The sequence below is a fragment of the Salvelinus namaycush genome, chromosome 3 (genome assembly GCF_016432855.1).
Source record: "Salvelinus namaycush isolate Seneca chromosome 3, SaNama_1.0, whole genome shotgun sequence".
NCBI lineage: Eukaryota > Metazoa > Chordata > Actinopteri > Salmoniformes > Salmonidae > Salvelinus > Salvelinus namaycush.
The window spans coordinates 75,215,871-75,243,571 of NC_052309.1; the positions used below are offsets into that span (position 1 = coordinate 75,215,871).

At 41.8% G+C, this 27,701-nt stretch overlaps 3 protein-coding genes across 8 annotated transcripts; 2 read left to right on the forward strand and 1 right to left on the reverse strand.

Annotated features, from left to right (window-relative positions):
- Positions 1-900: 900 nt before the first annotated feature.
- Positions 901-13,516, reverse strand: LOC120038501 (N-acetylmuramoyl-L-alanine amidase-like). 2 transcript variants are annotated; one of them, XM_038984227.1, is made up of 6 exons: positions 13,501-13,516; positions 9,207-9,341; positions 8,101-8,946; positions 7,670-7,880; positions 1,409-1,703; positions 901-980 (listed from the first exon to the last, which is right to left on the reverse strand). In XM_038984227.1, exons 2-6 carry the CDS (start codon positions 9,316-9,318, stop codon positions 966-968), a joined length of 1,479 nt encoding a protein of 492 aa, XP_038840155.1. In that variant the 5' UTR covers positions 9,319-9,341; positions 13,501-13,516; the 3' UTR covers positions 901-965. The 2 variants fall into 2 exon arrangements, with proteins under 2 accessions (XP_038840155.1, XP_038840162.1); XM_038984234.1 differs by lacking the exon at positions 13,501-13,516 and adding an exon at positions 10,248-10,345.
- Positions 9,791-12,300, forward strand: LOC120038515 (trafficking protein particle complex subunit 5-like). Of its 4 annotated transcripts, none has more exons than XM_038984253.1 (4): positions 9,791-10,052; positions 10,362-10,514; positions 10,772-11,059; positions 11,184-12,300. In XM_038984253.1, exons 3-4 carry the CDS (start codon positions 10,790-10,792, stop codon positions 11,478-11,480), a joined length of 567 nt encoding a protein of 188 aa, XP_038840181.1. In that variant the 5' UTR covers positions 9,791-10,052; positions 10,362-10,514; positions 10,772-10,789; the 3' UTR covers positions 11,481-12,300. The 4 variants fall into 4 exon arrangements, with proteins under 4 accessions (XP_038840181.1, XP_038840185.1, XP_038840174.1 ...); XM_038984246.1 differs by having other exon boundaries at positions 9,792-10,052; positions 10,787-11,059; XM_038984257.1 differs by lacking the exon at positions 10,362-10,514.
- On the forward strand, positions 12,743-27,606 carry LOC120038485 (mucolipin-1-like). 2 transcript variants are annotated; one of them, XR_005475093.1, is made up of 15 exons: positions 12,743-12,939; positions 19,343-19,578; positions 19,676-19,837; positions 20,048-20,204; positions 21,210-21,291; positions 21,555-21,651; positions 22,199-22,298; positions 22,462-22,568; positions 24,424-24,573; positions 24,717-24,818; positions 24,965-25,087; positions 25,216-25,422; positions 25,666-25,804; positions 25,894-25,988; positions 26,432-27,606. XR_005475093.1 is itself a non-coding variant. In XM_038984213.1 (14 exons), exons 1-13 carry the CDS (start codon positions 12,900-12,902, stop codon positions 25,795-25,797), a joined length of 1,695 nt encoding a protein of 564 aa, XP_038840141.1. In that variant the 5' UTR covers positions 12,743-12,899; the 3' UTR covers positions 25,798-25,804; positions 25,894-27,606. The 2 variants fall into 2 exon arrangements, 1 of the variants encoding a protein (XP_038840141.1); XM_038984213.1 differs by having other exon boundaries at positions 25,894-27,606.
- The last annotated feature ends 95 nt before the right edge of the window (positions 27,607-27,701 follow it).

Genomic DNA, 27,701 nt, shown 5'->3' on the forward strand with positions numbered 1-27,701 from the left:
CATGTTATTTGCCTGCAGGCACGCCACGGCTACGTGAGTGACGTCGATTTAGAGCTGAGGTCAGGCTATCCCTCTCAAATCCATGTTCCAATTTACATGCGCCACTACACTGACAATACGGTTTAATGCAGGTAGCTTGACCACGGATAGCTTGATCGCAGTGATAGAGAGCAGAAAATAGTTTGGAGCAAACGTTCAAGTTCAACCTCTGCGGTCAAGTTCAATTTGATTGCATTGCACTGGAAAAATGCAATGGTAAAATATGTGTGTGTGTGATTTTACTCACTACTATTTTTTAGCATTTATGATTCAACATGATAAACAGAACAATATCACAAATAGTGTACTAAAATGTGTAAAGCCTTGTTCGAGTCTTTTTTTTTTTTTTTTTTTTTTACAGTAGGTGACACTAGTGAGCTGCCTGTGACCAACAATCAGATTATGTACTAAACCTATGATTATGTAGACTTATGAAGACCTAGCTTTCAGGCCATTTACTGAACTATAGAATTTCTCACATCACAAACTGCATCAAATTGTGTAGTATGCCCATAGGGGCGAGGTTAGAGCGTTGGTCCAGTAAGAGGTTGCTGGTTCAAATAACAGCACCGAAAGGTGAAATAATCTGTTGCTGTGCCCTTGAGCAAGGCACTTAATCCTAATTGCTCCAGGTGCGCTGTACAATGGTGCCCCTGGGCGTGACCCCACTCCCTGCGGGTGTCTCACCAAGATGACCAGGTGTACGCAATGAAAAAGCAATAAAAGCTGTCAATTGATTGAATGGTGCCGACGCAAAACTGACAACATAATTCCCTGACCTATTCAGAACAGCTCTATCAGAGCAACTATCAGAAAGTCATATATAACAGATGTTGATAAAACAAAAGGCAAACACTGGAGCCAAATTACAAATATTTATTCTGTGATACTGGTCAAGATTAATCACTCCACTTTTCACAATATCTTCAGTTTTGAACCTCCTGGGGAAAATGGAAAGAATGAAAGTAAGTTTGTGGAGAGATAAGACCATTAGACATGAAATAACAAAAACACATAGGCCTATTCATTGTTAATAACTGCCTAATATCCCCCACATATACATGTACACAAGGATGTAGGCTCTTAATTTGAGTCAGTTTGTTACAGCAGGAAAATAATCCAACAGCAACAGGAAATTTGAAATATTATGTGGATTATAATTAATGGAAATTCTTTTAGGGGTTGATTCATTTTTTGCAATGAAAAATCAAGTCTGAAATTTTAAAGTGGAAACTGCAAACTTCAGAAGCATTTTTAAACCTCAAATACACTACAAGTTTTACATGTCATGCATTGCAGGAAAGTTATCCTCCAACAGGGTGATCAAATTAAGATCCTACATCTGTACATACTGCACACACTCTCTTACCCCAAAGTGCTCCCAGCCTGTGATCTCTGAGTACAAGGCGTCTCCAGGACAGGAAGTCTTAACCAGCTGTCTGTGGCCATACAGGGTGAAGTTACCGACCAGTCGCCCGCCTCCCACAGCACAGGATGCCAGACGATCTCTCACCAGCTCCATGGTCTGCTGCGATGGCAAGCTGGAGGTGTAGTCACCGATGAATGACACCCCGTAGCCCTTGGAGTTGTAGCCCTTAGTGTGGGCCCCTTGCCAGTGCCACCCACGCCCCTCATAGAGGTACCCGTCAGAGCCTGCCACAAAGCTGAAGGCAAACATCGGCAAGGGATGAGTCATTCATCATGAGTGATTCATCATCAAGTCACATTTTGCTTGGTAAACAACAATTACCAGAATTGGACAGCTAATTTCTAACCTCTAATCATGAGAGTGACACACACACACATACACACATACTGTATACTCAAACTTGACACATTACATAAGCATTGTGGTTTGCGAGGAGGCTGTGTAGTGTCCAACTGTGCAGCACCTTCAGAAAGTATTCACATTCCTTTACTTTTTCCACATTGTTGTGTTACAGCCTGAATTTTACATTTATTAAATTTAGATTTTGTGACACACACACACACACATACACACTCTACACACCCTATAATGTCAAAGTGAAATTATGTTTTTAGACATTTTCTAAAATTCCTTAATAATGAAAAGCTAATATGTCTTGAGTCAATAAGTATTAAACTCCTTTGTTATGGCAAGCCTAAAAATAAAATAAAAAAGTAAAAATTTGCTTAACAAGTCATATAATACGGTGCATGGACTCACTCCATGTGCAATAATAGTGTAACTGTTTACTCTACTCTGTAACTGTTTTAAAATCACCATTGGCCTCATGATTAAATCCCTGAATGGTTTCCTTCCTCTCTGGCAGTTGAGTTAAGAAGGACCCCTGTATCTTTGTAATGACTGGGTCTATTGGCACACCATCCAAAGTGAAACTAATAACTTAACCATGCTCAAATGGATATTCAATGTCTGCTTTTTTGTTTCGTTTTATCCATCTACCAATAGGTGCCCTTCTTTGCGAGGCATTGGAAAACCTCCCTGGCCTTTGTGGTTGAATCTGTTTTTGAAATTCACTGCTCGACTGAGGGACCTTACACAGTAGATAATTGTATGTGTGGGCCGGGTTACAGAGATGAGGTAGTATTTCAAAACTCATGCTAAAACTTCTTCGGGATCAGTGTCCTGTCCACGGGATGGTTGAGCTAACGTACAGTATGCTAATGAAATTAGCATGAGGTTGTAAGTAACAAGAACATTTCCCAGGACATAGACATATCTGATATTGGCAGAAAGCTTAAATTCTTGTTAATCTAACTGCACTGTCCAATTTACAGTAGCTATTACAGTGAAATAATACCATGCTATTGTTTGAGGAGAGTGCACAATTTTGAACATGAAAAGTTATTAATAAACAAATTAGGCACATTTGGGCAGTCTTGATACAAAATTTTGAACAGAAATACAATGGTTCATTGGATCAGTCTAAAACTTTGCACATACACTGCTGCCATCTAATGGCCAACATCTAAATTGCACCTGGGCTGGAATAATACATTATGGCCTTTCTCTTGCATTTCAAAGATGATGTTACAAAAAGATACAAAATAACGTTTTTTTCTTTGTATTATCTTTTACCACATCTATTGTGTTATATTCTCCTACATTCTTTTCACATTTCCACAAACTTCAAAGTCTTTCCTCTCAAATGATACAAAGAATATGCATATCCTTGCTGCAGGCAGTTAGATTAGAGTATGTCATTTTCGTCAAAAATTGGGGGGAAAAGGGGCGGATCCTTAAGAGGTTTAATGGCTGTGATAGGAGAAAACTGAGGATGGATCAACAACATTGTAGTTACTCCACAATACTAAAATAAATGACGGAGTGAAAAGAAGGAAGCCTGTACAGAATAAAAAATATTAGAAAACATGCATCCTGTTTGCAATAAGGCTGCCAAAAACGTGGGGGAAAAATGAACTTTATGTCCTGAAAACAAAGCGTTATGTTTAAGGGCAAATCCAACACAACACATTACTGAGTAACACTTCATATTTTCAAGCATGGTCGTGGCTGCATCATGTTATGGGTATGCTTGTCATTGGCAATGTAACAGTATAACTTTAAACCGTCCCCTCGCCCCGACACGGGCGCGAACCAGGGACCCTCTGCACACATCAACAACTGACACCCACGAAGCGTCGTTACCCATCGCTCCACAAAAGCCGCGGCCCTTGCAGAGCAAGGTGCAACACTACTTCTAGGTTTCAGAGCAAGTGACGTAACTGATTGAAACGCTACTAGCGCGTACCCGCTAACTAGCTAGCCATTTCACATCCGTTACACTCACCCCCCTTTCAACCTCCTCCTTTTCCACAGCAACCAGTGATCCGGGTCAACAGCATCAATGTAACAGTATAACTTTAGTCCGTCCCCTCGCCCATACCCGGGCTCGAACCAGGGACCCTCTGCACACATCAACAACTGACACCCACGAAGCGTCGTTACCCATCGCTCCACAAAAGCCGCGGCCCTTGCAGAGCAAGGTGCAACACTACTTCTAGGTTTCAGAGCAAGTGACGTAACTGATTGAAATGCTAGTAGCGCGTACCCGCTAACTAGCTAGCCATTTCACATCCGTTACACTCACCCCCCTTTCAACCTCCTCCTTTTTCCGCAGCAACCAGTGATCCGGGTCACGGCACCAATGTAACAGTATAACTTTAAACCGTCCCCTCGCCCCGACACGGGCGCGAACCAGGGACCCTCTGCACACATCAACAACTGACACCCACGAAGCGTCGTTACCCATCGTTCCACAAAAGCCGCGGCCCTTGCAGAGCAAGGTGCAACACTACTTCTAGGTTTCAGAGCAAGTGACGTAACTGATTGAAACGCTACTAGCGCGTACCCGCTAACTAGCTAGCCATTTCACATCCGTTACACTCACCCCCCTTTCAACCTCCTCCTTTTCCGCAGCAACCAGTGATCCGGGTCAACAGCATCAATGTAACAGTATAACTTTAGTCCGTCCCCTCGCCCATACCCGGGCTCGAACCAGGGACCCTCTGCACACATCAACAACTGACACCCACGAAGCGTCGTTACCCATCGCTCCACAAAAGCCGCGGCCCTTGCAGAGCAAGGTGCAACACTACTTCTAGGTTTCAGAGCAAGTGACGTAACTGATTGAAATGCTAGTAGCGCGTACCCGCTAACTAGCTAGCCATTTCACATCCGTTACACTCACCCCCCTTTCAACCTCCTCCTTTTTCCGCAGCAACCAGTGATCCGGGTCACGGCACCAATGTAACAGTATAACTTTAAACCGTCCCCTCGCCCCGACACGGGCGCGAACCAGGGACCCTCTGCACACATCAACAACTGACACCCACGAAGCGTCGTTACCCATCGCTCCACAAAAGCCGCGGCCCTTGCAGAGCAAGGTGCAACACTACTTCTAGGTTTCAGAGCAAGTGACGTAACTGATTGAAACGCTACTAGCGCGTACCCGCTAAATAGCTAGCCATTTCACATCCGTTACACAAGGACTGAGGAGTTTTTTTTAGGATAAAAAATAATGGAATAGATCCTAGAGAAAAACCTGGTTCAGTCTCCTGAGAGACTACTGAGACACTGGGAGATAAATTCACCATTCAGCTGGACAATAACCTAAAACACAAGGCCAAATATACACTCAAGTTGCTTACCAAGACGACACTGAATGTTCCTGAGTGACCTAGTTACAGTTTTGACTTAAATCGGCTTGAAAATCTGTCATTACTTTAAAATGACTGTCTAGCAATGATCAACAACCAACTTGACAGAGCTTGAAGATTTTTTAAAATAATAATGTGCAAATATTGTACAATCCAGATGTGCAAAGCTCTTAGTGTCACGCCTGCTCCCACTCCCCCTCCCTGGCGCTCAAAGGCACCAGGCTCCCCAGCATTACGCACTCCTGCCACCATCATTACGGACACCTGCCTTCCCCGTCACGCGCATCAGCGATTATTGGACTCACTTGGACTCAATCACCTCTGTCATTACCTCCCCTATATCTGTCTGGTTCCCTGCTCTGTTCCCTGCTTCAGCATTAATTGTCATTTGTCGTTTTGTACCCGTGTGCTGACGCTGTTCTTGTCTTGGTCTTTGTTTGTTTCCTGATTAAATGTTGAGTCTCTGTACCTGCTTCTCATCTCCTGAGTCGGTCCTTACACTTAGAGACTTACCCAGAAAGACTCACAGTTGTAATCGCTGCCAAAGGTGATTCTAACATGTATTGACTCAAGGGTGTGAATACTTATGTAAATTAGATATATTTGTATTTAATTTTTATACATTTGCAAACATTTCTATAATTTTTTTTCACTTTGTCATTATGGGGTATTGTGTGTAGATGGGTGAGATTGTTTTATTTATTTAATTCCTTTTGAATTCAGGCTGTAACACAACTAAATGTGTAATAAGTGAAGGGGTATGAATACTTTCTGAAGGCACTATATCCTAAGACCTGTGTACTAGAGGTCGACCGATTATGATTTTTCAACGCCGATACCGATTATTGGAGGACAAAAAAAGCCGATACTGATTAATCGGCCGATTTATTTAAAAAACATTTTTTTATATATATATCATACACCTACACACATTTTTGTAATTATGACAATTGCAACAATACTGAATGAACAATGAACACTTTTATTTTAACTTAATATAATACATAAATACACACACACAGCTCTGAAGTGACAATGATACTGAAGAGTCTGCTTAGGAGACAAATACTCTCAACTGTTTGAATAAAAATAGAGTTTAAGTTACCTGTGATGAATGTTGAAAACAAAAACTGTGATTTCTATATGCAGGTAATCCTATTTTAATAATGGGCATGGTAAGAATTGACGACCAAAGTGCGAGTCATAATTCCCATGACACCTTCTAGCAAAATCTGAAAAGCGGTTCCTTCATTTATTCCATAGGATATTTTTAGATTCACTTAAAATAAGGTCTGTGTTTCGTGTAGGCTTACACCACCGTGCCAATTTAATAACTGTGTAGATATCCATAGGACAAGGTAACTCTGATCAATAAGGGCTAAATATAAGCGAAGATCATTTTTTTTGTAGAGTGGATTTATGAAAATATGTTGACAAACGTTACCTTATCCTAGTGAGATTTACACGGGTATCAAAACGTCGAGGCGGTTTAAGCCTGCACGAAACACAGACCTCATTTGAAGTAGATCAAGACATTCTCTATGGAAGACATGAACGGTAAAATAACGAAGGAACCCCTTTCAAGTTCAGCCGCAAGTTATTACAGGAATTATAACGTGTCGACTATTTCTCTCTAAACCATATACCTTTGACTAATCCGGAAACTATCACCTCGAAAACAAAACGTTTATTCCGTTCCTTATTTTATCTAACGGGTGGCATCCATGAGTCTAAATATTCCTGTTACATTGCACAACCTTCAATGTTATGTCATAATTACGTAAAATTCTGGCAAATTAGTTCGCAAAGAGCCAGGTGGCCCAAACTGTTGCATATACCCTGACTTTGCGTGCAATGAACGCAAGAGAAATGACACAATTTCACCTGGTTAATATTGCCTGCTAACCTGGATTTCTTTTAGCTAAATATGCAGGTTTAAAAATATATACTTGTGTATTGATTTTAAGAAAGGCATTGATGTTTATGGTTAAGTACACATTGGAGCAATGACAGTCATTGATTGATTGTTTTTTATAAGATAAGTTTAATGCTAGCTAGCAATTTACCTTAGCTTACTGCATTTGCGTAACAGGCAGGCTCCTCGTGGAGTGCAATGTAATCAGGTGTTAGAGCATTGGACTAGTTAACTGTAAGGTTGCAAGATTGGGTCCCCCGAGCTGACAAGGTTAAAAATCTGTCGTTCTGCCCCTGAACGAGGCAGAATGTTCCTAGGCCGTCATTGAAAATAAGAATGTGTTCTTAACTGACTTGCCTAGTTAAATAAAGATTAAATAAAGGTGTAAAAAAATATATTAAAAAAATTGGCGCCCAAAAATACCGATTTCCGATTGTTATGAAAACTTGAAATCGGCCCCGATTAATCGGAACCTTAGAGTTAACTAGTCCAATGCTCTAACACCTGATTACATTGCACTCCACGAGGAGCCTGCCTGTTACGTCGACCTCTACTGTGTACTACACATACCTGTATCCAATATCGTCCCAGCCCCGGTCATCCTGGTGAAAGCGTTGCATGGACCTCATGTCTGCAGAACACTGCTGAAAGGTGAGACAAGGCTGGCCAGGCTGGTAGGTGTGGTGGATGTACATGAACGAGAGGGGGAGGGACAGGGGGGTGGGAGTGCCCCGGTATGGTGCAGCCCCCCACTGACACCGCGGGATAATAGCTGGACAGTCTAGAGGTAGGGCAATCCAGAGAGAGATTGAGTTTTAACATGTTTATCCACTCCTTTTTTCAACAATAACACCATGTCTCAATTATTGTTACTATTTGTGCTTTCTTGGATCAAAGTCAAAATTATTCCAATAAATGTTGACCTATCCTTTTTAGCTTTCCCTGCACTACAGTAACCCTCTCTATCTCCACTCTCTCCCTCTGCAGTGGGGTTTACTTACCCATATATCTGTGGACAAACTCCTTTATTCCTTCCCTCACCACAGCTGTCAGCTCTTCCTTTTCCTGTGCCAACATCGTGGAGTGGTCGATCAGTCTCCTCTGTAGGACCAGGGATCTCACCACCTGCCTCTGCAGGAGGTGGGGCCTGGCCAGTTCTCTGAAGTTCTCCCTGCGTAGTTGGCTGATCAGACGAGGAGCAGCATCCAGTCCTTCCCCCTCAAGATGATGACAGTAGTACCTCCTCAGTAGGCTGCTCAGCTTGAGAGGACGCTGGGACTGAGCTGAGACCTCAATCCCCAGAATCACACCATCCATACCGCCATTAACCAGGGCATCGGTGGCGAGGGAGGGCTTGTCGGAGAGGGTGAAGACCTGAGGCGAGGTCACGTCGTCCCAGCAGCCATCAGGGCCCAGGCGTTGGGAGAGGAGAGAGCTGTGGAAGCGCTGGAAGGACAGACCCAAGTTCCTAGCCAGAGTGAGGGGGTACAGGCCACAGAACCGACACCTCGTCTCAGACACTAGCCCAGCTTCAATACCCAGGAGGACTGGGCTCATAGCAACCGTGGTGCCATCAGCAGTAAGGACAACCCCTTCCTCTCTACCTCTCTCTGTCACCTTGTGGCGCATAGCCCTGCCAATGAAATCTGAGAGATTGGAGTCCATGACTGGTGCCTCTGAGGTGCTGTCCTCCCTGATAGTGCCCAAGAAGTGCTGCATGAACTCATCTCTGAGACCGGCTGCCCTGCGCAGGCCTCTCAACACATTTACAGGCTCCAGTCCAGGGTTACTGTCTTCTACCTGCTCCAACACTCTGATGAAGTCGTCCATATGCTGGGAGGACGTGACTGAAATCAGAAAACAAACTAGTTTACATTTGATAATATTCAGCATCACTTTTCTATAAACAGAAACTACATACTGTTCTGTAATGTGTATTAATAACTGCACCCTATATTGCCTAAAATAGCATTTTCTTGCAACTTCTTCCTCTAAGTAGCTGTAATGCATTTCCTTGCTGATTTTCTTGCTCTCTCTCGAAAAGAGTTTGACTGGTCATGACCTCTAAATAAATAGGAAAAAAGTGAACACAAACAGATTGAGTTACCTTTGGTATCAGTGTGAGCACTGACCAAGACCACAAGAAGGGTCAGACACAATTTCCGGTGCGGTTCCATTGGGGAAATCATTGAGTCTTCAACGCCCTGTGCTCCTGACATGTATTATGCATTGCATCGCCTACCTTGGAACATTTATAGGAAGGCAAACACATCAAGTGAATTATGCAACCACTGTACAAACAGATACGGTGCTGATTAATTTGAGCCATTTATTGAGGGACATGGTGTGGGAAATTGGCAACTGTTAGGTAAGTGTGTGTGGGCATGTGTGTTTGTCCTTATGGCTCAAGGTCTTTCTGAATTTAAATGTTTCAATGTTTACCTTATTGCATTACACCATTGCCACTATTACAACCTTTAGGTCAGCAATTTATTTTCCCCCTTCTCCTCGAGTACTTTGCATAGACTGTTGTTTCATAATATCTCAATATTAAACAAAATTCTGTTAAAAACTACTGTACAGCATCACATTGTGTGTTGTGTTTAGGTAACAGTCTCTATTTAATAATTGACAGGTCTGTGACGCATGAGAATGCAAGCGTGTTCTTGTTCCTTTTCCAAATGGCCCTGGAAATACACAGCAAGAACTCAAAGGAAATTCCCATGCATCATTTAACAGGAATATTTTTTTTAAACATGCAATTGACATTAGGACATCTTGCATTTTTTGGAACTTTTTCAAGGCATGTAATTTAGATTACACATGTGGCAACCGCTATGTGTCAGATGAGCACATGCACTGCTGATCATAGATCAGTGCTTTACTAGAACAAGACACGTGACCAGAATAGGAAGTCACCAACACAGCAGCAGGCTGAAAACATTGAAACACGGTAAGGGGTTTTAGGTCCTTGTATAAGAATAATTAACTAAATAAATATGTTTAGCTTGTTAACAGTGTGAATGACTGAGTTTTGGCTTTTTTGTCGTCGAGTGAGTTCGCTAGCTTGCGTGACAATTTTAGCTAGCTAAATTATCACTAGCTAGCAGCTACATTAGCTGGCTATTTATGCTAGCATCCAACATACTCAATCGTCCGCTTTCATCTGCGCTAGCAGCCACTTTGATGTTTCTTCAATGCAGTTAGTTCCTCCTAATTTACGGAATCGTCGTTGGCTAATCTCTTTGCATATGTACTGCAGGTAAAGATTTCCGAAGCCCGCGCATGCGCCGAAACTGGTCCTCTTGAGGCGCGGCTACCTGAATCCCAAAACAACATCCATAGGCCCTACTCCTTTCACCTGATTTATGCGCGAGGCACGTGACTACACAGCGAGCTGTGACGAATTCGAGAGGTGTGAGCCATACTACCGCCCTAGGCACTAGTTAAGATAAAAAAAAGATAACTAATAAAATACTAACTTGTTAAGACAGATAGGTACACATTGTGGTTAAAGATCCTGCCCTCTAGGCTAGTTGAAAGTGTTGCCGCTTATCTATCTATAGCTAATCCTCTCAGATCTTCACCTGCCTAGGGTAGTGGTGAGGGGTTGATTTGGAATTGACATGGCTAGCATATTATCACTTCAGGCTATTTTACTTCTATTTACAGATCATTCTCTTTCAGAAAATGGACACTCGGTTCACGAGAGGAAAGTCAAACATCCTGGAACGGCCTCTAACCCGTCCCAAGACTGAAGTCAGTGTGAGTGCCTTTGCACTGCTCTTCTCTGAGATGGTGCAGTACTGCCAGAGCCGCGTATACTCTGTGTCCGAGCTGCAGCAACGCTTGGCAGACCTGGGTCAGAGCGTTGGCGCCAGTATGCTGGACGTGCTGGTGCTGAGGGAGAAGAATGGGAAGAGGGAGACCAAGGTGCTTAACATACTGCTCTTCGTCAAGGTACGTACTTGCATGGGCTCAAGGTAGATAAGTTCATATGTAACAGTCTCATAAGGTGTAACACCACTTGTCATTATGCCCATGCATAAGTACATGTCTATAATTTTCAATTTGCTTCATATAGGTGTCAGTATGGAAAGCTATGTTCGGTAAGGAGGCAGACAAGCTGGAGCAGGCCAACGATGACGACAAGACCTACTACATCATAGAGAAGGAGCCACTGATCAACGCTTACATCTCTGTGCCCAAGGAGAACAGCACACTAAACTGTGCTGCATTCACCGCTGGCATCGTAGAGGCCATTCTCACACACAGTGGCTTCCCTGCCAAGGTCACAGCCCACTGGCACAAGGGCACCACGCTCATGATCAAGTTTGATGAAGCTGTGATAGCCAGAGACAAGGCCCTGGATGGCAGATAGATGAGAGAGTGTTGGTGTACACATGCTAGAATAAGAGAATGATGAAGTTGATCATCATTCTCACTAGGTCTCAATATGCTCTGCCGTGTGAACGAGCCAGTAACTTGAGATATGGACTGAGTGAGTGGTCTGTCTGTAGACAAGTCTGCATAGGAGTAGTTGAGTTGTGAATATACAGTATATTGAGAAGTGAAACAGGATGTCTTTTTATCACCACATGAGAGAGAGTAAATATGAATGAATGATTAGAATGTTAATCCCAATTCTGAGCTATTATATTTATTTGGTCCAAGAAGAGTTCATATGAGACAACATTTATAAAGGTCAATGTTTCTTGTGAATCTCCTCAGTCAGTCAACCCTTATCTAATGACTTTGACATTCTCACTGACAGTGTATCTTAAACCATCTCTTAAGACTGCATAGGACGTATGTGAACGTCATCTCTTTTGTTTTTGATATCTCAAGACATTTCTGAATCACACAAAGGACCAACACATTGAAAATATGGACTGCAGTATAATACACCAATATGTGCAATGGTTTACCCTCCAACTGAGTTCAACATGGTGAAATTAAAGACTGTCATTGTGTTCCCTAAACAAATTACATTTTAAGCTATTCAAAATATGTGAAAGTTATCAGTGGTCATTTCCACAGAGCATTATGTTGGCAAAAATGTCATGACTCGGGTTTGTAGGTGTAGTTTCATTTTACACCTTTATTTGTTTCTATCTAGACATGTTTGAAATACTTTTACTGTGTATCACCGTGTGTAAGCATTTAAGCAATTAACTGATATTAAAAGACTTGCTGAGTAATTCTAAAGATCCGGTGATCATATGAGGAAAATCGATGAATCCAGGGCTGTGTTCAATTTGTTTGAACGTTTGATACGTTCAACAATTTGTACTTAACATTTTAGTCATTTAGCAAACGCTTTCTCTAAATTTCTTGTACGTTTTTGAACAGAGTGTGACGTACATTTGCTCCGTACGGTGGGTGTGCCGGGGTGTAGCTTGAATAAATTAGTGACATTTAAAGGGCAGCGGATACATTTTGAACCCATAACCCCTCCCCGTTTTTCAACTGGTTCATTATGGCACCGTTTCCGTTGTACTGAACGCAGCCTAGCTTTGATCATTTGACTATCAATGCAATGGGTGTGGCTAATGGGCTTTGACAAACGCTATCACGAATTAGATATTTTGAGACCAATGACCATTTTCCGGACAACATGTCACATGGTGATTGTCATGTGACCATTGGAAGCTGCGGCTTTGTGATTGTTTGTAGAGCGCAGCGTCCCTATTCTCCTGTAAGATGTTTCCTCAATGTTTAGCTTTCTGACAGTCCTAAAAGATCATTTCTTAAATTGTATTATTCTTAAGAATCCATTCATGTCCTGCAAAGCATCGCCATGGCATCAACGAACTGTAACTGCATCCAAGACGGTACAGGTTGGTCATGTACTTCAATGTATCAGTCTAAACCTAATTTTTAAAGTTAACCAGCATTTACCTAACTCGGTCCCCGGGACCACAAGGGGTGTACGTTTTGGTTTTTGCCCTAACACTACAAAATTATTAAAGCTTGATGTTTAGTTATTGATGATTTGAATCAGCTGTGTATTGTTAAGGGAAAACACAAAACATGCACCCCTTGGTGTCCCGAGGACCGAGTTTGGTAAACCTAAAGGTGTATAAAATAACTATTTTCATAAGGATAATGTATTTGTTGTATAGTGTTAAATGAGAAGGCTGCATGTCATCTGTGAGTGCCCGGCATCGCAATATGATCATAATAGGCGAATTGTATGTCAATAACGCTTCCATTGCTGTTTCATACATAGCCCAAGAATATAACGTCACTAAATGTTATTTTCAGAGGGGAATTGACTGACAGCCAAATAATCCATTTGAACATGAATCGATCCTCAATTGCGGTACGGTTCTAGAAACATTAAGCTTTCTACTTTCATATCACCAAAATAATTTCACAAATGCAAAATATACACTTACTGTACACTGTTTTAACAGTTGCAACCAGCAGTATTTTTCAGTTGCAACACGTTTGTGGCGTCCTTGTTCCCACACAGGTGTTGGGAGACGCAGATAGCTAACTAGCACAGGTAGTCGCCTCCGACTTCCGTAAACAAACCGAGGTAAAATTGGCATACATAACATCTATAAAATGCCGTTTAAGCTAACGTTACATAAATCAATAAGGTTTTCACTGATTATGACAATCATCAAACTAGGTATGATTTATTCTGTAAATGTCTAGTGTACTTTTACAACCTTTGCTTTGAGTAGAAATTCCAGTTTTGATTTGATACATACATACAATCTCAAAAATATTGCTTTTTAAAGATGAAGAAATCAATAACTAAAATCAGTGATTGTTGCAGAAAAGTGAAAATATGCATTTATTTGCAATAACTTTAAAGAAATTATAATTTCAAGTGCAATTTGTTCTATATAAAGTTAGACAATGTTTACATAAAGTTGTACAATGTTTACAATCTTAAATTGTATGCCAAATCAATGTTTGTATTTTTAGTGCAACAGTTCCACATTTTAAAGTAGTTACAAGGCACAACAGTCATTTATTTATACATCTCTAATTTAACAGCTAAGAGGCCCCTTCAATTATTTTCTATTTTGGCTTTGTTGAAGTCCTTCTTTGTCATCCCCAGACAAGCTGAATGGTACCATCTCCTGAGGTAATAGACTCAACTGTTCAACACTTACAGCCAAATGTTTAATACCCTGGGTATTCCCAGAACACATTCTGGAAAGTCTATAGATTCAGTGGTCACTTTATTAGGTACAACCCCTTTTGCATCAGGAACAGCGTGAATTTAAAACTGTTGATGAAACTGGGAAAGGAGATTTTTCTTTGCAACTCTGCCTAGAAGGCCAGCATCCTGGAGTCGCCTCTTCACTGTTTGCAGGTACTATTTAATGAAGCTGCCAGTTGAGGACTTGTGAGGCATCTGTTTCTCAAACTAGACACTCAAATGTACTTGTCCTCTTGCTCAGTTTTGCACCTGGGCCTCCTACTCCTCTTTCTATTCTGGTTAGAGCAAATCTGCACTGTTCTGTGAAGGGAGTAGTACACAGCGTTGTACAAGATCTCTAGTTTCTTGGCAATTTGTCGCATGGAATAGCCTTCATTTCTCAGACCAAGAATAGACTGATGAGTTTCAGAAGAAAGTTCTTTGTTTCTGGCCATTTTGAGCCTGTAATCGAACCCACAAATGCTGACGCTCCAGATACTCAACTAGTCTAAAGAAGGCCAGTTTTGTTGCTGCTTTAATCAGAACAACATTTTTCAGTTGTGCTAACATAATTGCAAAAGGGTTTTCTAATGAACAATTAGCCTTTAAAAATGATAAACTTGGATTAACTAACACAACGTGCCATTGGAACACAGGAGTGATGGTTGCTGATAATGGACCTCTGTATGCCTATGTAGATATTCCATTAAAAATCAGCCGTTTCCAGCTACAATAGTAATTTACAACATTAACAATGTCTACATTGTATTTCTGATCAATTTGATGTTATTTTAATCGACCAAAAAATGATTTTGCTTTTCTTTCAAAAACAAGGAAATGTCTAAGTGACCCCAAACTTTTTAACGGTAGTGTATGTTATGGTTCACTCTTAGTCTTCCTTGCAGTATCTCCACTGTGGAATGTCCATGTTGATCCTCTTGGTTGTCTTGGTCCTCTTGATCCATCCACCGGTCTTCTTTGTTAGTCAGGCCTGACCCCTTCATCCTGTAGTTTTTTCCTGTAATTTAATTTAATATGACTGAAGATGCAGAATTTTATGCCAGGCCCCTTCTAATAGGGTATAATAGACTCGTTAGAACTTTGACCGCATGCCCTATATACGGATTACATGCCATCTATCAAATCAAAACTGGAATTTTTACTCAAAACAAAAGTTGTAAATGTATGCTAGACATTTATAGAATTAATCATATCTAGTTTGATGATTCTTTGACAATTGGCAAATTAGTTGTTGAGTAATATAGCTTAAATTGCATTTGAAAGATTTTGTTTCCATCAAAACAAAGGTTGTAAAAGTATGCTAGACATTTATAGAATAAACTATATCTATTTTTATGTTTCTGTGACAATCAATGAATTAGTTATTGATTTTTACCATTTTAAATGGCTTTTGGTGACTGTTGACTGTTGACGAATATAAAACCAACTTTACCTCGGTCGAAAACAAGCACTTTAACATGGAAATATGGCAGTGGGAACCCTATAAAGATGTATTAATTTAACTTTTTTGTTTTTGGAAAATTATTTGTTGATATGGAAATTAAGTTCCATGTTTCCAAAACTGTATCCCTTGCAAGTTCTATTTGCTTTTAGAAAGAGCTTCAGGGCTCTGTCAGAGCCTTGGACTGCCCCAGCTAACAAACGTTCACATTCCCACAACTTTAGAGAAGTTAAGTCTCTTTAGTTCATGAACTATCTTTTTTCATAGGAATGTTCCCGTGATGTGCAAGGAATGTTTCCAAGAGACCATCCCACTTAATGTCAAATATAACTTGGTTGCCATGCTCTCCAGAATTTGAGATATTAATGTTCTAGGCACGTTTCATAAACATTGGGCTCCCGAGTGGCGCAGCGTTCTAAGGCACTGCATCTCAGTGCTAGAGGCGTCACTACAGACCTTGGTTCGATCCCGGCCTGTATCACAACCGGCGGTGATCGGGAGTCCCATTGGGCGGCGCACAATTACCCCAGCGTCGTCTGTGTTTGGCCGGGGTAGGCCGTCATTGTAAAATAAAAATGTGTTCTTAACTGACTTGCCTAGTTAAATAAAATACAAATGATTGTGTCCAGTTTTCTGAGGGTTAGGAGAATATTCCATCGATTTTCCTCCAAACATACACAGAACATGGTTGCCATGTTGTCAGAACATAAGTTAATGTTCTAGACGAGTGTCATGGGAACGTTGCAAGAACATTTCTGTATCAGTTGTCAGGACATCGGCTGATAATTTACAGAGCTTTCTGTGTAGTGGTTTAATGTTGGTGGGGCATGTTAACCTGTTTTAATGATATTCCTGAATCACTATGATCAATAAAATAGATTTTCTTGAGTACTTTTTAACAGAGGTGATATTTACTTCAAATTGCATTCGCTCTATTGCTTAAGCCTATCAAGTTGTTTCATCTATATAAATGCTAGATGAAGGAGGGGTTAGGGTTTCTTCTGGACAGGGCTTATTGGCCTAACTATACTGGCCCATTAAGCACATGCCCAAGAGATATCATTATTGGGACAGTGGTTAGGGCATTCGTCATTGGTAATGGAGACCTGGGTTCCAGACCTGCTAGGAGAGTCACCCTACTTTCTAATTCTTAGCAATATACACTGAGTGTACAAAACATTAGGAACACCTTCCTCATATTCAGTTGCACCTGCTTCTGCCCTCGGAACAGTCTCAGTTCATTGGGGCATGGACTCTACAAGGTGTCAATTGTTCCACAGGGATGCTGGAACATTTTGACTCCAATGCTTCCCACAGTTGTCAAGTTGACTGGATGTCCTTTGGGTGGTGGACCATTTTTGATGCACACGGGAAACTGTTGAGCGTAGAAAAACCCAGCAGCATTGCAGTTCTTGACACTCAAACCGGTGCACCTGGCATCTTCTACCATACCCCGTTCAAAGGCACTTAAATCTTTTGTCTTGCCCATGAATGTCACAAATACAATCCATGTCTCAAGGCTTAAAAATCTGTATTTTTAACCTGTATTCGGCGCATGTGACAAATAAAATTTGATTTGAGATGTAGGTGAGGAGACAACAGGTGTAGACCCTAGAGTGAAATGCTTACTTACAAGCCCTTAACCAACAATGCTTTAAGAAGTTAAGAAAAAAAATAATAAGTGTTAAGTCAATTTAAAATAGAAAATAAAAGTAACATAGTTAAACAGCTGCAGTAAAATAACAAACGTGGCTATATACAGAGGGTAATGGTACAGAGTCAATGTGCGGGGGCACCGGTTAGTTGGGCTAATTGAGGTAATATGTACATGTAGGTAGAGTTAAAGTGACTATGCATAGATTATAAACAGAGAGTAGTAGCAGTGTAAAAAGAGGGGTCAGGGGGGGCCTCCCGGGTGGCGCAGTGGTCTAGGGCACTGCATCGCTAGCTGTGCCACCAGAGACTCTGGGTTCGCGCCCAGGCTCTGTCGTCCGGGTTAGGGAGGGTTTGGCCGGTAGGGATATCCTTGTCTCATCGCGCACCAGCGACTCCTGTGGCGGGCCGGGCGCAGTGCGCGCTAACCAAGGTAGCCAGGTGCACGGTGTTTCCTTCGACACATTGGTGCGGCTGGCTTCCGGGTTGGAGGCGCGCTGTGTTAAGAAGCAGTGCGGCTTGGTTGGGTTGTGTTTCGGAGGACGCACGGCTTTCGACCTTCGTCTCTCCCGAGCCCGTACGGGAGTTGTAGCGATGAGACAAGATAGTAACTACTAACAATTGGATACCACGAAATAGGGGAGAAAAGGTCTGGGTACCCCATCTACACTGATTTGAAGTAGAGTTAACAGGTGATAAAGGATCATAACTTTCAGTCTGTCATGGAAAGAGCAAAGTTGTTCATGTTTTTCATGCTCCATGTATGTTAATGTCATTATTTGACAAGTTACAACACACCTACAGTGTAGGTATGTGTCGAGGCACAGATCTGGGGAAGGGTACCAAAACATTTCTGCAGCATTGAAGGTCCCCAAGAACACAGTAGCCTCCATCATTCTTAAATTGAGAATGAGCGGCCAGCTCTCTTCTTAGAGCTATCCGCCCAGCCAAACTGAGCAATCGGGGGAGAAGGGCCATGGTCAGGGAGAGCAGAGCTGACAGAGCTCCAGAGTTCCTCTGTTGAGATGGGAGAACCTTCCAGAAGGATAACAATCTCTGCAGCACTCCACCAATCAGGCAGTTATGGTAGAGTGGCCAGACAGAAGCCACTCCTCAGTTAAAGGTACACGACAGCCCGCTTGGAAAGGCACCTAAATGACTCTCAGACCATGAGAAACAAGATTCTCTGGCCTGATGAAACCAAGATGAACTCTTTGGCCTGAATGCCAAGCGTCACATCTGGAGGAAACCTGGCATCTCCCTACGGTGAAGCATGGGGGTGGCAGCATCATGCTGTGGGGATGTTTTTTAGCATCAGGGACTAGGAGACTAGTCTGGATTGAGTGAAAGATGAATGGAGCAAAGTACAGAGAAATCCCTTGATGAAAACCTGATCCAGACCTCAGACTGGGGGGCGACGGTTCACCTTTCAACAGGACAATGACCCTAAGCACACGGCCAAGACAACGCAGGAGTGGCTTCGGAACAAATACAGGGGTGCCAAGCTTGTAGCGTCATACCCAAGAAGACTCAAGGCTGTAATTGCTGCCAAAGGTGCTTCAACAAAGTACTGAGTAAAGGGTCTGAATACTTATGTAAATGTTTTTTTTTTTTTATTATTATTATTTTTTTTATACATTTACAAAATATCTTAACCTGTTTTTGCTTTGTCATTATGGGTTATTTTGGGTAGATTGAAGGGGGGAAACAATTTAATCAATTTTAGAATAAGGCTAACATAACAATGTGGGAAAAAGTCAAGGGGTCTCTACTTTCTTATTGAATGGGCTATATCATACCTACTGATCCAATGCATGCTTGAATTATATAATTATAGTAAAATATACCACATCGCTTTCCCGCTTCCTCTTTTTCAGCAGCAATATCAAGCTATGAGTGCTCTTTTCAGATATGCCTTCCCTATGTTGTATGTAGAAACCCATGTCTGTCATTGATTCTCTCTCAGAGAAGGATGAGCTGTTCTCGCCTGTGAGCAGCTACAGGTCCGATGACTTCAGTGGCAGGAACCCCCGGGTCACCAGTCTGGTAGGCTCAGAGCTCAGGCAACAGCAGCAGGAGGAGGCACTGCGGAGGAAGCTCAAGTACTTCTTCATGAGCCCCTGTGACAAGTACCACGCCAAGGGCCGCAAGCCCTTTAAACTGGTCCTGCAGCTGCTCAAGATCCTCATCGTCACTGTACAGGTTAGCCTTTACTGAACTGAATAATTGGTATTCATGATGGGGCTTCTGTTGATTTTCATTGTTTTAACCTTTAATCCCCTGTCACTCCCTTCTCTAGTTAGTCCTGTTTGGCTTGAGTAACCAGATGGTGGTCACATTCAAGGAAGAGAACACAGCATCCTTCAAACACCTTTTCCTTAAAGACTACCGGGATGGCTCTTCAATGGCAATCCACACACAGAGTGAACTCTATAGCCATATTTATTATGCTGTAGATCAGGTACTAGTATCTCAGTACGCAACACTAAACAGAGACCCACAGATGAGTGACTTCTCAACCCTCTCATTGTGTTCTATGTTATGCCTTGTGTTATTGCTGTGTTTTTAAATTATATTTTGTCTTCCTTGTCTGTCTATATGATGTCATGCTATTAATTTAACTGTATGTTACCTATTCCATTCATCATCCTTTCTATTTTCTTTTCCTCAGTACCTGGCTCTACCACAGACATTAGTGGGGCGGTATGCATATGTGTGGGGTGAGGGTGTGAATGGGAGTGCCCTCTCTCTGTGCCAGCGGTACTACAAGAGGGGCATCATCGACCCCATCAACGACACCTTTGACATCGACCCCGAAGTTATCACCGGTACCCTGGCCGCATTCTCCTTTTTTCTGTTCATTAAGTTGTCTATCAAATTCCCCCTCCATGTATTTCACATCAATCTGTCGGTTTTGTTTTTTAAAATCCACTGCCAGTTGTCTTTGGCCCATTAGGAAGTAACTGTTAGTGAGTCAAAGCTCCACATATGGCAAGAGTTGCCCTCTAACCGTGCCCTACTTTCAGTACTGAGAATAGATCCTGTCCATAAAAGCATTAACCATATAAGTGCTATTTCCACTAACATCAGCAAAATAATAGAGAGCTGGCCAAATGGACGTCTTCTGTTCGATTCACCTGCTGATTTCACAAAGATAGTTCGTTAGCACACAGTTTTTTTATGTGTTTTGGCAACGGACCATTGTTTGAAATGTTATCAAAAGCGGTTGAGTCAAGGTTGGCAACTAGACAGAAGTAGTTTAAGATAACCTTGTATTTCAAAATGTTGAAGTTGTGAAAGTATTTTCCATTGGCTTTGGGGAAAAAAAGTGAATAACAGAATACTTGGAAGTGTCAAATGTACACTGAGTGTAGAAAATATTAGGAAGACCTGCTCTTTCCATGACAGACTGACTGGGGGAATCCAGGTGAAGCTATGATCCCTTATTGATGTTACTTGGTTTAATCCACTTCAAGCAGTGTAGATGAAGGGGAGGATAAATGGATTGTGTATGTGTGCCATTCAGAGGGTGAATGGGCAAGACAAAAGATTGAATTGCCTTTGAACGGGGTATGGTAGTAGGACCGGTTTGTGTCAAGAACTGCAACGCTGCTGGGTTTTTCATGCTCAACAGTTTACTGTGTGTATCAAGAATGGTCCACCACCCAAAGGACATCCAGCCAACGTGACACAGCTGAAGGGGTGCAACACAATATTAGGAAGGTGTTCGGTATACTCAGTGTATATAATTCTGGAAATAAATCTTCTGGATTTCTGTTTTTGTTCCTACTCTCTCTCAACTTGCTTTTATTCCATCCTTCTGTCTTTTTCAGATTGCATTGGTGTGGACCCACTACCAGACCCCCCTCCTCCTGATTACAGTGACTACAAGAACTTCATTCTCCAGTTTCACAAGTGAGACACACAATGGTTTCCCTTGCTCCCTCTTCCCTTTTATTCTTGCATGCAATTCCTCATGGGGTTTTAAATCCCATTTTTGTAATTTTGTCAGTCCTTTCTTATGTTAATGTATTGCTTATGGTAATGCTTATGTAACTCGAGTCGTTTCAGCTTTAAATATCAACATGGAACATTACTGGGTAATCACTTCTCCATTGAGATTACATGCATTCCTCTTACTGGATCTTGTCTCTCATCTTCTTCTTCTTGGTCTCCAGGCTGATCAATGTGACCATTCAGTTCCAGCTGAAGGCCATAAACATCCAGACCATCATCAACAATGAGATCCCTGACTGCTACACCTTTGCTATTATGGTGAGATGACCTACCAATTTCACCTGAACAGCCCAGTTTCCCCTATATGCATTTCAATTGTGGCCGCCACAAATGTTTTAAGTGTCAACATAAGCGTGTAAATACAGATATAATGTATGTAGAATATATATATATATATATAATGGCGCAATATATTTAAAAATAAGATCATCTTTGAGAACTAACAATGACCAAAAAGAAACTAGGCAGTCATGGCATGTGGCCCCCACTGATTTTGTTATAATTTGAGTTACTCCGATGGCATAAGAACACGGCATAAACCATGGCGAAATGTGTAGAAGTGCAGGAAATTAGCTTTAAAACAGCAAAATTGTCTCCGCAGCCAAGAGCAGGGCCTCTAAAACCGCGCCATTGGCCATGCCCACTAGCATGCCACACCCCTTCGCCCAACTTTGCCACCTCTGCTGAAAAAATTCCTAGGGGAAGCACTGCTGCCCCATATAGCCCACTGTATCTTAGACAGCTGTTATAAAGCCAGGGTTTGTGTTGTAGCTAAGTTTAGTGTGTGTATTGTGGCTGCTGTCAGGTTGTCCTGGATAACAAGGCTCACAGCGGCAGAGTGAAGATCAGCCTGCTCAACCATGCCTCCATCAAGAAGTGCAAAGACCCCAACGTGTGGGGACATGGTGAGAGAGCGAGGATGGGGGGGGGGGTACTGACATTTTTGATGGAGAGGTAAAGCTTGAGATTGATTCACTTCTTTCCTGCTATTCCTTATTAGCTGTTTGCCTCTTCTTTCCCTTCACTCCCTGACTTAATTCAAACACCCCTCTCTTCTTCCTCCAATAGCGGAGAACTATGCACGGGAGGCTTTTGACGTGCTGGTGGCCATAGTGTGTCTGCTGTCCCTGCTGCTGTGTGGTCGCTCCATCCTCAGAGGAGTCATCCTACAACATGTAAGACCAAGGCTGAACCCCAAAAGTCTAAAACGTTGTTACATTGTAATTATTTGAACAAAAATATAAATGCAACAATTTAAAATATGACTTATAGTTCATAGAAGGAAATCAATCAATTTAAATAAAATCATTAGGCCCTAATCTATGGATTTCACAAGACTAACAAACAAATGATAGTCCCACTAAGCGCAAACCAGATGGGATGGCGCATCGCTGCAGAATGCTGTGGAGTCATGCTGGTTAAGTGTGCCTTGAATTCTAAATAAATCACAGACAGTGTCACCAGCAAAGCACCCCCACATCACCTCCTCCGTGCTTCACGGTTGGAACCACACATGTGGAGATCATCTGTTCACCTACTCTGCGTCTCACAAAGACACGGCTGGAACCAAAAATCTCAAATTTGGACTCCTCAGACCAAAGGACAGATTTCCACCGGTCCATTGCTTGTTTATTGGCCCAAGCAAGTCGCTTCTTCTTATTCATGTCCTTCAGTAGTGGTTTCTTTGCAGCAATTCGACCATGAAGGCCTGATTTCACGGAGTCACCTCAACATCAACTGTTCAGAGATGTCTCTTACTTTAACTCTGTGAAGCATTTATTTGGGCTGCAATCTGAGGTGCAGTTAACTCTAATGAATTTATCCTCTGCAGCAGGGATAACTCTGTCTTCTTTTCCTGTGGCTGTCCTCATGAGAGCCAGTTTCATCATAGTGCGTGATGGTTTTTGCGACTGCACTTGAAGAAACTTTCAAAGTTCTTGAAATTTTCCGCATTGACTGACCTTCATGTCTTAAAGTAATGATAGACTGTTTCTATTTGTTTATTTGAGCTGTTCTTGCCGTAATATGGACTTGGTCTTTTACCAAATAGGGCTATCTTCTGTGTACCACCCTACCGTGTCACCACACAACTGATTGGCTCAAACGCATTAAGAAGGAAAGAAATTCCACAAATTAACTTAACAATGCACACCTGTTAATTGAAATGCATTCCAGGTGACTACCTCATGAAACTGTTTGAGAGAATGTCAAGAGTGTTCAAAGCTGTCATCAAGGCAAAGGCTGGCTACTTTGAAGAATTTCAAATATAAAATATATTTTGATTTGTCTAACATTTAAATATTTTTTGGTTACTACATGATTCCATATGTGTTATTTCATAGTTTTGATGTCGTCACTATTATTATACAATGTAGAAAATAGTAAAAATAAAGAAAAACCCTGGAATGAGTAGGTCAACTTGCGACCCCAATTTCATATCAATCAATCAAAAGTATTTATGAAGCCCTTTTTACATCAGCCGATGTCACAAAGTGCTATACAGAAACCCAGCCTAAAACAGCAAGCAATGCCGACGTAGAAGCACAGTGGCTAGGAAAAACTCCCTAGAAAGGCCGGAACCTAGGAAGAAACCTAGAGGAACCAGGCTCTGAGGGGTGGCCAGTCCTCTTCTGGCTGTGCCAGGTGGAGAATATAACAGTACGTGGCCAAGTTGTTCATAGATGACTAGCAGGGTCAAATAATAATAATCACAGTGGTTGTAGAGGTTGTAACAGGTCAGCACCTCCGGAGTAAATGTCAGCTGGCTTTTCATAGCTGATCATTCTGAGTTAGAGACAGCAGGTGTGGTAGAGCGAGAGAGTCGAAAACAGCAGATCCGGAACAAGGTAGCACGTACGGTGAACAGGTCAAGGTTCCTTAGCCGCAGGCAGAATTGTTGAAGCACGACCAGGTGGACTGGGGACAGCAAGGCCATATCAGGCGACCCCATTTAGGGTCGCGACACCTAGTTTGGAAACCGCTGGTTTATTCTGTTCATTTGGATGTCCCGTCTCTGTGTGTTTCTGACAGGAGTATGTCCAGTTCTTCAGACACAGACTGAATCACAGTGTGTGCTGGGCAGACAGGATGGAGTTCATTAATGGCTGGTTCATCCTGCTCATCATCAGTGACCTGCTCACCATCACCGGCAGTTTCATCAAGATTGGCATAGAGTCCAAGGTAATACAGAACAATGCATTGCTTTTAGTTTCATATCTTTCCAGGACTGCACCAGTCACCCCACCGTTATAATTAGACAGAGCAAATAATATAATTATTAATACAAATGATTTAATTATTATTTAATTAACTCTGTCCTTCAGAACATGTCGTTGTATGATGTGTGTGGGATTTTGCTCGGTACCTCCACTCTGTTGGTGTGGGTGGGAGTCCTCCGCTACCTCAGTTTCTTCCAGAAGTACAATGTGAGTGACATAATCAGTCATACAAAAATGCACACATTGACATTTAAGTTGAATGGCTTTCTGAGGAGATATTGCGTCACTTCCCACCTCTTTTTCTTTTTCCATGTGTAAATTAGTCTTATGTTTTCTCTCTTCCTCATTCTCAGATCCTGATTGTGACGCTGCGGGGTGCCTTCCCTAATGTAATCCGCTTCTGCCTCTGTGTAGCTGCCATATACCTGGGTTATTGCTTCTGTGGCTGGATCGTGCTGGGTCCTTACCATACCAAGGTATTTGATCATGGACAGGACGCACACACATGTATTGTTAATGAATAATAAAAATACATCACAAATTGCTGAAACTGTGAAGAGTAAATGTGTTCTAATACACCAACTCATCCTCTCTGTCCCCGCAGTTCCGCTCTCTGTCCATGGTGTCAGAGTGCCTGTTTTCTCTGATCAACGGAGACGATATGTTTGTGACGTTTGCGGAGATGCAGAAGAGTGGAACGCTGGTGTGGGTGTTCAGCCAGGTCTACCTCTACACCTTCATCTCCCTCTTCATCTACATGGTGCTCTCTCTCTTCATCGCTCTCATCACCGGAGCCTACGATGCCATCATGGTACTGTGGGAGGGGAGGGGAGGGATGAAGGATGAGGGGAGTGATAGAAGGGGAGGATGAGGGATGGCGGGTGGAATGAGTGAATGGAGAAATGCAGGACAGATGATTTAGTGACATTAAAATAAAAGATGGAGTGTTGATGAGTGCCATATGGGGGGAAAAAGGGTGCAATGTACAGGAAGTAGGATGGAAGATGATTCTTTACAGTAGTTTTATTAAAGCACTCTCTCTCTCTCTCTACAGGCCCAAACCCAGGAGCCGATGCACATCACAGACCTGCATGCTTTCATAGCCGAGTGTACTGATACACCTTGCTCTGGAATGTTCAGTGGCCCAGAGGCATCCTCCTGTTCATTCTTCTGCTGCTGTGACTGAAGAGAGAGTGAGTATTTTCGTGTGTGCGTCATTCAGGGTTTGATGTTTTTGTAATCTCAATTCCATTGACATAGATTGGTCATTTCTCCATTTCAGATCCACCAGTGGGAGGATGTCTTCTAGGTGATCTGACCTTAGACTACACTGTCCTCTGTAGGATGTGGCATGTCGGTGCATTTCAATTCAGACTGGTACAGTACAACGTACATGTTACTAACTGCTGTACACTGCTCATTAATATTTAATATTCCAGTTCATTGGGTTTTTATAGCTAACAAGCTACATTCATATGGCTAGCACATTCTGATAGCTAATTCATGACTGCAATATAGCAATATAGCTAGCTGTCCTTTCAGAGAGGAAACTGATTTTGCACAACATACTGTATATCTGAATGTTTTACGAAATAGGAGTTGTATTTATGGTGCAGTTTTGATTTATATTGTTGATAAGCCTTTGTTGAATTGGGTCTGCATGACCCTATGACTGAGGGATGGCAATGGTTTAATTGTGCTTTACTGTGCCTGGGGGCCCTGAATGTTATGATTGATTGTCCTCTGAATCATGTTTATGACAGAGACACACACTAACAGACAGGCTGAAACGTGCACACCGTTATGTACTGTATTTTTAGGGAAGGCTACTCACTCTTTGGTCCTTTGTTCCCTTCTCCTCCTCTGGATGGGATGACTACATGTTCAAGGACAGGACCTGCAGCCATAGTTAGTCATCCATATGTATGAAGCCTTTGGTGTAAAGAGACAGGTGATCCTGACCTGAACACCAATGCACTGCAAGACAGCTATAGTGGGTTTTATAGTGCACCCTACAGTCTCCATATTGCTGAGGAAAATACACCTTTTTTTAAACAATGTTAAATGTTTTAACCACCCTTATTAATTCTTTTGTTGGATGTCTTGCAGCTGACTGAAATACAAGGCCAGTAAGGGATTATTTTATGAGATATGTCTGACATTGTTATATTGAATTCAGTGGTAATTTATTGAATCTCTCTCCGGGAAAATTAATTCTGCAAACCAGTATGTGGTCCAAATCATGATTCACTGAAGGAAAGGGACTGAATTATCATATTGTATCTGTTTTTATTTGAAAAACCTTTTGAAGTGATAATGTAATTTCATTGTATGAAATGTTATGAAAGCTTATAGTGATGTTCATTAGGTGAAAAAAGGACTAATTGCACAAGATTCGTAAGCGATCAAAAGGAAGGGAAGAGTTGGACAAATAGAGAAATCATTGATGCCTACCCAGAATGCACTGTTTCTGGTGGTGTTTTTCCATTACATGTTTTCAAAAAGGATTTATTCAAGTATGTGTTGATGACCAGAAATGTAATTTTTTTTCCATTCTTTGAATGTTTTTACTTAGTACATTTATCTTGCATTGAGATTATCAGATACGCATGTACGATGAGTCGTGATAACAGAACATGAAGCGGTGCTAATGTCTCATGGCATGCAGCACAGTGGCGCAGCAGATTACATGTAAGGGTTGTAGTACTGTATTTCTTAACTACATGTTTTTTATACTCTGCTAATGTGATAATTTCTGATGTTTTTCTCATTGTTTTACTTTTTGTTTTAAAAATGTTGTGGTTAGTTAGACTGATACTAATAATTTTAGTATGGCCAAATTGCTCAACATCTACATTTTGAATGAGCGTCTCACTTGTACATATTTTTTTGTTTTTTTTTAAAGCCGTTCTCGTTTCATGCACTTTTTATTCAGTACATTGCATTCCTCTGTGTCTAATGCCAGTAAACCACCTCCAATTAAAACTATTGAAAAGCGTGCTGTTTATTTCTACCAAGCAGAAGTCCTATTTTCTGGTGATGTGGTCCATGTTCCTGTTTTTCTGCTCTCTCTCGTCAAGGAAATTTCAC

Bases quoted from the DNA above. Each gene is read 5' to 3' on its own strand.
- LOC120038485 (XM_038984213.1), top strand. From the start codon at position 12,900: ATGGCATCAACGAACTGTAACTGCATCCAAGACGGTACAG. The intron at 22,569-24,423 runs GTAAGACCAAGG...TGTTTCTGACAG, and splicing joins GAGGAGTCATCCTACAACAT to GAGTATGTCCAGTTCTTCAG. The intron at 25,423-25,665 runs GTACTGTGGGAG...CTCTCTCTACAG, and splicing joins GAGCCTACGATGCCATCATG to GCCCAAACCCAGGAGCCGAT.
- LOC120038515 (XM_038984253.1), top strand. From the start codon at position 10,790: ATGGACACTCGGTTCACGAGAGGAAAGTCAAACATCCTGGAACGGCCT. The intron at 11,060-11,183 runs GTACGTACTTGC...TGCTTCATATAG, and splicing joins ACATACTGCTCTTCGTCAAG to GTGTCAGTATGGAAAGCTAT.
- LOC120038501 (XM_038984227.1), bottom strand. From the start codon at position 9,318: ATGTCAGGAGCACAGGGCGTTGAAGACTCAATGATTTCCCCAATGGAA. The intron at 8,947-9,206 runs GTAACTCAATCT...TTCTGATTTCAG, and splicing joins TGCTCACACTGATACCAAAG to TCACGTCCTCCCAGCATATG. The intron at 1,704-7,669 runs GTATGTGTAGTA...GTTTGCCTTCAG, and splicing joins TGGGACGATATTGGATACAG to CTTTGTGGCAGGCTCTGACG.